The sequence below is a fragment of the Dermacentor silvarum genome, chromosome 1 (assembly GCF_013339745.2).
Source record: "Dermacentor silvarum isolate Dsil-2018 chromosome 1, BIME_Dsil_1.4, whole genome shotgun sequence".
In the NCBI taxonomy this organism is placed as follows: domain Eukaryota; kingdom Metazoa; phylum Arthropoda; class Arachnida; order Ixodida; family Ixodidae; genus Dermacentor; species Dermacentor silvarum.
The window spans coordinates 108,543,366-108,553,555 of NC_051154.1; the positions used below are offsets into that span (position 1 = coordinate 108,543,366).

General features: G+C 44.5%; 1 protein-coding gene across 1 annotated transcript; it reads right to left on the reverse strand.

The window, feature by feature from the left end:
• Positions 1–277: 277 nt before the first annotated feature.
• On the reverse strand, positions 278–8,905 carry LOC119434659 (uncharacterized). The gene is made up of 4 exons (XM_037701757.2): positions 8,814–8,905; positions 6,391–6,447; positions 1,838–2,242; positions 278–573 (listed from the first exon to the last, which is right to left on the reverse strand). The coding sequence occupies exons 2-4, from the start codon at positions 6,431–6,433 to the stop codon at positions 362–364; spliced, it is 660 nt and encodes a 219-aa protein (XP_037557685.1). The 5' UTR covers positions 6,434–6,447; positions 8,814–8,905; the 3' UTR covers positions 278–361.
• Positions 8,906–10,190: the final 1,285 nt, after the last annotated feature.

Consider the following 10,190-nt stretch of genomic DNA (forward strand, 5'->3'; position numbering starts at 1 on the left):
AGGCGCTTTTCTTCTTCTAGATTGGCAGTGCACTCTGTCTCCCTGGTGTCTTTCGCTGCCTGTCGGGCCGCCTTCAGCTCGTTTTCTTCTAGCTGGGCAGGGTCCACATGGACCAGCGCACAGTATGGCCATTTTAAGATTGTGGCTAGTATCATCTCCAACCAATCTGCTTTGCCGGTAGCCATTTCATGCTTACATCTGCTCTCGATTACGGGAGAGCCAGCAATTTTTCCCCTACTTTCTTTACCTGACTGAAAAAGGAAAGAAAGAAAGAATTCAGTGTACAACTTTTCGTCTTTTATTGCCATCTGTTGAAGTTCAGAAATCTTGTGTCGCTGGCGTGGCAGACGGCAATATTGTTTCATGGCCTGGGCAGCGGCACCCTGCTGACGGAGCGGCTGAGGGCTTCGCGGAAGGATGTGTAGAGGATGCCCTGCAGTATGCCGCCGGCCGCCTGCTTGACGGCCTTGAGGAACTTCTTCTCGCGCTTGTCGTTCAGTTCGAGCTTCTTGTTGACGTTCACGCGGAACTCGATGCCGGTCACCGTCAGCGTCTTCAGCGTAGCTGCCTGGCCTGGTGGAGTCAGAAAGGAGAAACAGAGGCGAGAGAAGACGTCATCGACAGAGTCGGAAACAAGCTACTAATGATTTCTTATTGCGCTGGCTCTTCCTATTCCCTTATCGCGCGTTTAAACGAAAATATTAACATATACTTCCTTCATTAAGTTCAGAGGCACAGTTAAATGGGAAACATATGCGTCAAAGATCGCGATGCAAGACTCAACAATAGGGAATGGAAAATCGCACGCATTCCGATGCACCCATTGTTTTTATTTTGCGACAAAAAATTTCGCCTTACTGAGGACTAAAATAAAATCACTAAAATATCGCACCATAAAAAATAATAATGATAAGCATGGCTGTCTTGTTTTTTTTTTTTTTTTTTTGATCGAAAGTCGGCCCCCGCAAGGCAGTTGTTGCGATTTAAGCCACGCCAAGTATCAACCAGACATACTGCAACGCCCTTTATTTGCAGAATGCGCCACTCGTAACTTGTAGCTCCGCTACGTATACCTCAGCGTGTAAGCTATCGCTGTTATTCCTTCGCACAGCTTTTCTACAACAAATCGTGAATGACGAGAGGACGTACGACATCGCTTGTGTTCGTTCCACGACCGTTGTGCATTTCTTCTTGCCTTATTTCGAACCGTCACAAGAGTGCAGCACGTTTGAATCGGAGAGTAAAACAAGGTTAGCGAAGCTTTAGCCATGAAATATTACCTCCTGCCTGAATGGGCGACCGCATGGCAACCTAGGAAATGAAATATATTACTGCTAGAAAGGAAATGAATCTGGTTTAATATTACAACAAAAATTGATTCTCGTAGCCACCCATCTACGCTCAAGTAAAAGGAAAGTTTATCCCATCCCATTCACTTTATTCGAAAAGAAACGCCATGCAGATCATAGCTTCTTACTATTCAAGGCGGGTCATGTAGCATGGACATACTTCAAAATGCGCGCAACTCAAAATGATCTTAAATGAGTACTGCACTTTCCTGTTCGCCAGTATATTGACAGTGACTTGATTCGTTCTCAAATGCAGAACTTGGGAAGTGCAGCATTTTTCGCAACTAAGCCAGCTTCTAGTAAACTGACAGCGCGAACTTGTAGTGTGACTTGGTGCCTTTATATTGTGTTCGAAAATATTCATGTCTAGAGTAAAGAGGGAAAATTTTTTTCGGTGTCAAGCTACGAAGCGGTGCTGTGAAAATGCTCAAACTTTCTCGTTTCTTCTTCCGTTTGGCTATCAAGTTCTGCGGCATGTGTAGACTTACCAGGGACCGCGGAAGCCTCGACGAAGGCGTTGGTCTTCTCGACGACCAGGTCGAGACTTATGTTCTTTTTGCCGCCAAGAAGGCTGTATCCGCTGACGCTGCCGTCGTAAGTAAGTCGCAGCGAGTCGAGAGACACGTAACAGCCGGTGGTGACGCTCGAGCCCTGCCAGCCCGGTACGCCGCAGTCGCCGCGCCGGCGCACCACGCTCGACAGGCCGTACAGCATGCCCGATGCGAACTGAGCCTTCAGGTCCCGGTTGGACAGGCCCGTCGAGTCGACCTTGAAGTTGAAGCCCGGCAGGTGCGTCGGGTCCAAGTTGAGCGAGCGTACGTTGGCCGGAAGGTGGTCGCGCAGCACCGTGTCGATGTAGTTGTTGGCATCCTGCTTGGTGCCAGCGAGTGCACCTGCGTCAACGCGGCATACACTCGAACTGTAGCCTCTACGCGCGTGTGGACCAGTACTTCTCAAAGTGCGGTCCGTGGACACTCCAAGAACATTTTGAGACAGGACCGCCCCGAACGGGACCGAGGCGGGACCGCTCTGAACGCACGTCATTACTAAATATCGCGTATGCAAAGAGCGAGACGGAGTCCTGCTGATGCATTTTCAGTTGCGCTTGATGCTTAAGCACGACGCTTCTTCTTCTAACCCCAGAAAGAAGAAGAAGAAGCATCCATTGCAGGAAGAATGGAATTCCCATTATGCTACCTCTGCAATGAACCAGAATCCATCGATCACTTTTTATTATCGTGTCGGCGCTTTTCTAATCATCGACAACGATGTTTGGAAATCCCACTTCGCAATCTAGGACTGCCTTTAAGCAGTCCAGTTATACTCTCACTTGGAGCCACGGTGTTAGGATATGGCCACGGGAATGTTTGCCGAGCAATTTATAATTTTCTTTGGGACACAAAAAGATTGCCTTATTAATATTTTCCCATCTTTCTATGATTGATTTATTTATCCTTCAATAAATTATAGATTTAGCAAATTCAAAATGTAATGTCATAAAATCACAATTATATTAGTATTAATATTATTATTCAATATTTACGTCTATCCTTTACTGTATTTAATTAATTATTAAATTCATATTAATACTCCTATCTAGGTAAGGCTGACTAACTTAGTATAGACTACCTAATTCTTTTATTATCGGTTCGTTTCACATCTTCAATTATTTATTTATTTTCTTTAATTTTTATTACTTATTTATTTCTAAACTAATTTATTTTAAATTTCTATCATAATACCACCCGGTTCGTGGCCTATCCCCCACAGTGGGTTGTGCCATTCATTGAGGCATCATCATCATCATCATGATCACCAGTTATGATGATGAGTGATGCCGTAGTGGAGGGCTCCGGATTAATTTTGACCACCTGGGGTTCATTAACGTGCACTACAACGCAAGCACACGGGCATTTTTGCATTTCGCCTCCATCGAAATGCGGCCGCCGCGGCCGGGATTCGATCCGACGCAGCATTTACATATAATAATAAGGATGACCGGGGATGTCGACCACACACGTAGTTAAACTTGAGCTTGATATTCCGTTTAGAGACTGTCTTCAGTTTAACCCTACATGAGGACCCCAGTTCCCTGCGTGCAATGTCGGCTTTCTGACATTTAGCACGACCATTCACTGTTTACTGCGAATAACCAGAAGTCAATAAACTCGAGAACAGTCAACTGAACAAGTTTCAGAAATGGAAAAACCTTCTTCCTATAAAGAAAATCAGTCGATCGAGAGGCAATAACGCTTATATATATATATATATATATATATATATATATATATATATATATATATAGAGAGAGAGAGAGAGAGAGAGAGAGAGAGAGTAGGCTGGAGTGAGTGCGATGCCCTTTCAGGGAATATAATCCCTCAGAACCTTTTTTTAAGCGCCTAATAATAACGGATGTGTAATGTGTGCAATGCTTATTTTTCCCTATTCCTCCCCATCAACACAACGTTTCCTGTATGTTGGGGAACCGGAGATAACTCGCCTATCGCTTTTTTTTTTTCTTCCCGCAGTGCACTTTTGTTAACTCAAGGCTAGCGTCTGACACAGGTTCCCGAGAGCGACAAAGGAGCGATGACAGGACGAGAGGGACGCGCTAGCGACCCCCGCTTCTCCGTTTGCTAGAAGATTGGAAGTGTGTGCGAGCTTTCAATCAGTATAGTAACTCATGATAATGAGCAATCGCCCAATTGCAGGCGTATATGAGCTATCACGTGGCCTATGGCGTTATAGACTGCTGCAAAATAGAGGAGGCATCGAAAGCCACAGGAGAGAGCCAGCAATCTCACATAAGAGATTTCTTTTTTATGTTTCTACGTCTAACATGAAAAAGAAATATTTTATGCGAGAGTGTTGGCTCCCTGTTGCATGCAGCAGAATAATATACAGGGTGTTTCAGCGAACACTTTCAAAATTTATTTAAGGTGGCCTGTGGCAGATAGCCGAATTCTAGTTAATGAGCTGGTCTGCTCGAAGAGGCGGACATTACTTGCACAAAAAATTGAAATGCATAATCAAGTAATCATTAAAAATTCACTAATTAAGTTTTTACCTAATTACCGGATGGCCCATATTGCAATTTACAAATTGTAGCCGTGGAGTTCGCAAGGCGGATCCACTTGGAATTAATTCTCAGGATGACACCAGTTTCGAGATATTAATTCCCGAACTTCGCGAAGAAATGCATTGGCGTTCCAGTTAATTTTGTGTTTCACTGCATAAAGCGACACTTTGTTAAGAAACTAACTGGAACGCCAATGTATTTCTCTGCAAAGTTCGGGAATTAATATCTCGAAACTGGTGTCATCCCGAGAATTTGTTCCAAGTGGATTCGCCTTGCGAACTCCACGGCTACAATTTGTAAATGGCAATATGGGCCATTAGGTAATTAGTTAAAAACTTAATTAGTATTTTTTGTTAATGATTCGATTATGTATTTCAATTTCTTATGCAAATAATGTCCGCCTCTTCGAGTAGACCAGCTCATGAACTAGAATTGTGCTATCTGCCACAGGCAATCTGTAATAATTTTTGAAAGTGTTCGCTGAAAGACCCCGTATACGGATCGCATGTTCATGGCGGAGAACGTTTTCTTACCATCTTCAAAAAGAGCTGCATTGCCTCTTTAATAAGTACCTCCATAGGTTTCTTTCAGCTGATGTTGTACTTTGATAACTCAATGTTTAATGTACATATTTGTATTAAGTCGCTTGTTAGTTTTTTATATGTGTGTACGTGCATACAGAGTTACAGAATGGATACCAAGAGAAGGGAAGCGCAGTCGAGGACGGCAGAAAACTAGGTTGGGTGATGAAGTTAGTAAATTTGCAGGTGCAAGTTGGAATCATGAAGCTTGCGCAAGACAGGGGTAATTGGAGATGACAGGGAGATGCATTCGTCCTGCAGTGGACATAAATATATGATGATGATGATGATGATGATGATTATGATGATGATGATGATGATGATGTGCATACGGCATTGCTCTTTTCATTGTTACTGTAGTGCATGTTAACTATTTCATAACGTTCAAAAGCTCACTTTTATACTCTCATCCCAGAATGTTCTATTAGAAGCCCGCGAGGCATGTGTAAAAATAAGTAAAACATATAATAACAGATGTGATACGAGAATGTGTGTGCGTACCTATCATCATGATGACAACCGATCAAGACAAGAATCATGGGCCATTCCACTCTGTGAAGGTGGATGACCAGCGAAGCTGTTTAGCGCACGCCACAGAGGTGGCACTGAATTTTAAACAAAGGTACGAACACATTTATTGTCTTGATCGGTTGTTGTCGTGACGATAGGTACGCGCACACATTCTCGTATCACCTCTGTTATTAACTCCATCATATTCGCGTATAGTCCGGACTCCCGAGGAGCAACGCGCCTACGAAGAGCGACGGCAGTAACAGAGACGAGAATGCAGGCGTCGCCGGTGGGCGGCAAACACCAACGATGAATATCGTGCACAAAACGCCAAGCGAACGGCAACTTGTATTTATTTTTGTTTATATACATTCGCGTGGACGATGGGACTGCCGGCCCGAGGAGCCGGAGGAAACTAGACACGCGTGACATTTCGACGGCACCGCCACCATGGGAGAGCTGAAGGAAAGGAAACTAAATACGCAAGCGCTTGGAACGCCGACAAAGAGAGGGCGACACGAACGTAGACATGGCCGACGCGGGTCGGCCTGTGCCTGGGACATCTTTGGGTCCCAGGTGTGACAAGGGTAGTTCAAGGGCGCGTTACAGGTCCCGGAGCCCACCACCTGGAGTCCGAAGGGGTATGTGCCACTGCGCTTGGATCCCTTCTGCACTATCTCCGGGATCGGCCCACGAGACCAGAGTTTTTGTTCGCACACATGAAAATTTCACGGGGCCCTAGCCATAAACAGCTTCGCAGTAAAATCACAACTGAAAGAAACCGCTGGCTAGCTTGCTGCAAAAATTCAAACTTTTTTTGTGTGTGTGAAGCAGCCTAATGGTCAAGAGCATCACGTTCGCTCCAACTTACCGACGACAAGCAGGCTCAAAGTGATGAAAGAAGTGATGGCCATTTTTGTATAGGAACCTAGAAGATGAATGGAGAAATGGTCATTTATTACGGCATCACAGAGGCTCACGCAAAAAGCTTAGTTTTTTTTTTTTTTTTCGTCAGGATGGATGGATAAATGTTAGTGAGGCCTTCACCTGCGTAGCGGGGTGGTGGGGGTTATATTTTCAGTAAGTGCAGATGTTAACATTGCCCCTTTCCTAACCGGTGTCTTGTTTTCTCTTTTACGATGTCATTTCCATTTTTACGGTGAACAGCTGTTAATGTCACACTCCGCTTTATAGGTGTCCACCATGCACCAACACAGAAAGGGGAGTCAGGACAATTGCAGTGGAATTTCGACTTACTGCCTGATAGTAGTCCAGGCTCGAGACATTATTGTCGACGCAGGACGTTTAGGCGTCCATTTTATCGCAAGCTTGTCATCACTGCATCTGCTGTATATAACAGCTGTTTTCTGTCTTATGTGCAGCTCTAAAGGTTGCACCGATCTCTCCTAACCTTTTTTTTTTATTATTGAAGTAACATTAACTAATAAGGGTGGCTAGTTCTTTTTACGTGGTATTGAGGCTTATTTTAAAATCTAGAGCTTCCCAGACCACTGTGCATCCTTCTTCAATCTGAAGTTGTCGTTTTTATGTTGTTTTTTTTTTTTTTTTTTTTTTTTGCGATGTGTCCTCAAGCGAATAGCTTCTAGAGGCCCTATGCCAACTATAGCGTCGTTTGTAGCTCCCGAAACATCATTTTGCAGTTGTCGTGGTGAGTTTGGAATAAGTGTTGTATTTAATGAAGCACTGAATTGTCCAGCCATTTCTTGTTTACCATTCAGTAGCACTCATGCAAACTCTGCTGAGTTGCAGCCCTTCGGGATCCTATGCCATCTGTCTGGCGTCGGGCTGTTGAATGTGAAAGTTTCATTTGGCTGTTTGTCTGAACGGTTGAACGTAGCAATGTTAAAAGCCCATGGGCGAAAAAGAAAAGAACAAACGGAGTAGCATGGTTGTGCAGCACAAGTGTTAACAAGGACGAAAGGATAGGGATAAGGGGGGAAAGGAAAGTACGGCACAAGCAAATGGAGGCCGTTGATGCACCAACATACTTATGTGGTAGCATAGTGAAGGAACGGCGCTTTCGACAAGACTTCAGGCACAGGCGCTCTGCGTGGGCCTTTCCAGCCTACAATATATTGAGCACCGTTTTTTTCAGTATATTGCGGAAGCATAGAAACAGTGATCGTATTCGCAAAACTTCTCTTATACGAAAGCGTTTCCTAATTGGTCGGTATTCGGACCCCCGCCATTCATCACAGCGACCAGTGTGATCGCTACACAATAAAAAAATTATCACCCTTAAGGCTGCTTAGTTTGTCGCATTGCTGACACTTTACCCCTCTACCTCACCTCTTAAGGTCTCTAAGAATAAATCGCTGATGGGAAATAATGAAGCTTTGTTCTTTGGCGACTTTTTGTGGCAAGTAAAGATGAGGATATCTGCGACAAACGAGACGAAAAGTGCTTGTAATAAACTTTAATACGATTCTCTGTAAATTTCTAGTGTCATATATTTTGTCGAGCACCAGGTAGTCCGAATTAACACACAGCTTTCAACTACGGCGTCTCTCATCACAGGTGTTGTTTGAGCTCGCTGTCGTGTACAGTGAAAAAACATCAGCCTTAAGAGTAACGGTGTTAGCCATGGGATAAAGACGCACCCTTAAGGTTGAAAAACCCATTTTCTTGTGCAGAAGAAAGCAGCAGTTACGACGAATCGCTGACTGCACTCAAGTAAGAGAAGTTCTGCACGTCACAGCTCCAGCTTCATCGGCGATGGGCGCTTCAAATCCACTTCATTTAGACTTTTTTTCTATATTATAGCATATATCGGAAAACTAAATAGGAGGCTCGTATACATGCATACCTAACAGTTCCGTGCTAATGAGAATGTCCTCCTCATTAGCACGAAATTTTCGACGAGGAGACAAGGTTTCCCCACTTTGTCTGCCACCGTGCCTATGCCTGTACACGCTTGTCTCTTAGTAAGCACGAAATACCTCGACATTAAAATTGGGTAGCACTTTCATTTCTATCCCTTCGTTGACTGCTGGCTTGCCAGTATGTTACAAAGTTACATTCGTTACTGTTCATTGTTTTCCCACCGTAGAACACTCCTTAGCCTAAGTGCGCCTGATGAAGAAGCAAATTAAGCACGTTTATCTAACACGGGGAATAACGAACAGTTCTAGAGCGTGAATTATAGATGAAGCACTGTTAACTTACATTGACTAATCCACATGCAAGGTGTTCAGGTCAATAATGTCGTAGTTGATTTTTCTTTCCCTACATTAACACACACGCAGGCATGCGACAAACGAGAGCCAGACTTACCTTCCACGGTGTCTTCCTCGAGCTCCGTGTGAAGTTCCCTTCCTGGGTGTTTTTATACGCCCACTTATCAGGCAAAGGGGGGCAGATGTCTCGATGTTTTGTGTCACTTGCACAGCGTGTAAGGCCGATAACTGCGAAGCGACGCGCTTCCACTTATCTAGGAAATATTACTTTGTTCTTTACTGGCCTACCCCAGGCAATCACTCCCTTTGTCTCTCACCAGCCCCTCGGATAAGACAAAAAAGTTATCTGCGGTAAAGCTTGTCGGGGATTCGATAAGTAGGGAACGTATTGCCGTGAACAGAGATGTATTGCACGATTCCGCAGAAATATACGGCAAATGTGTGCATAAGCAGTGGAAAATCCAGTTCTATCAGCGCGCCACCCCACCGGTGCCGAGATATTGTTGCTTTATCATTTGTGCTGACTTGTGCGACTGGTTTGTATTTCTCATGACGTGAGAGCAATAGCGCGCTCGAATTTGCGTTAAATAATAACAAAAAAGTACCCTACAATAGCCAGTGGCATACATCAACTCAGGACACCTAGAAGTTGACCGCGACGCTGGCAATGATTGCAATTTCTCTAGCGGCCTTCAGTCATGTTGTAAATGTGGACGTCATAGTGGTGCTGTGAGATGATGATTTAAGCTCGCTTGCTTCCTCGTCGTACGTTTTGATCTGTATAATAACATTAAATACGCGATACAGCGATGTGGAGTAAAAGTGCGAAGTTATAGTTTTTCTGGGCGGACTAAATAACTGAAGCCCACTTTTCTATCTTTTTATCGTCCTGCTTCTTAAGAATGCACGTGCAACTGCAGGCATGATCATAGCATTAGCACCCATGTGGCGCTCGCAGCGTTCCGTCGATCTGGTAAGTGGCATGAACAGCTCCGCTCTCTTTACGGAGAAGAACGAATTATAGTTGTTACACGTCCATGCTTAGGTCCAAAGCACCAGAATAAAAAGACAGAGAACAGGGCCGCGATTTTGTAGCGATGCCTTCCGCTCGATTATATGCCACTCTTATCATCCACCGTTCACGGCCGGCTGATTGCTTTGATAACGCTGGCGGGACGTCGCTCTGACCACTGACAAAGCGCGAGAAGTGCGAAAAGGAATATCATCGAAATAGGAATCGCTACAAAATCGCGGCCCAGGCCGACGAACGACATCACTTTTCCAGAGATTTGGTGCACCACGACTATCAAAAAAAAAAGAGAGAGAATTTTTAATGGCAGAAATGTGGAGAGGTCGGCCTGAGTGAAGTGCCTCAAGCCTGCTATTTTACGCTGGGGAAGGGATTTGGGGGAATAACGGAGATAGGGTGTCAAAAGGAAAGAGTGTGGTAGTATGGTGAAGATGATGACGAGGG

Bases quoted from the DNA above. Each gene is read 5' to 3' on its own strand.
- LOC119434659 (XM_037701757.2), bottom strand. From the start codon at position 6,433: ATGGCCATCACTTCTTTCATCACTTTGAGCCTGCTTGTCGTCG. The intron at 2,243-6,390 runs GTAAGTTGGAGC...GCGTTGACGCAG, and splicing joins TTTGAGCCTGCTTGTCGTCG to GTGCACTCGCTGGCACCAAG. The intron at 574-1,837 runs GTAAGTCTACAC...TGACTCCACCAG, and splicing joins CGAGGCTTCCGCGGTCCCTG to GCCAGGCAGCTACGCTGAAG.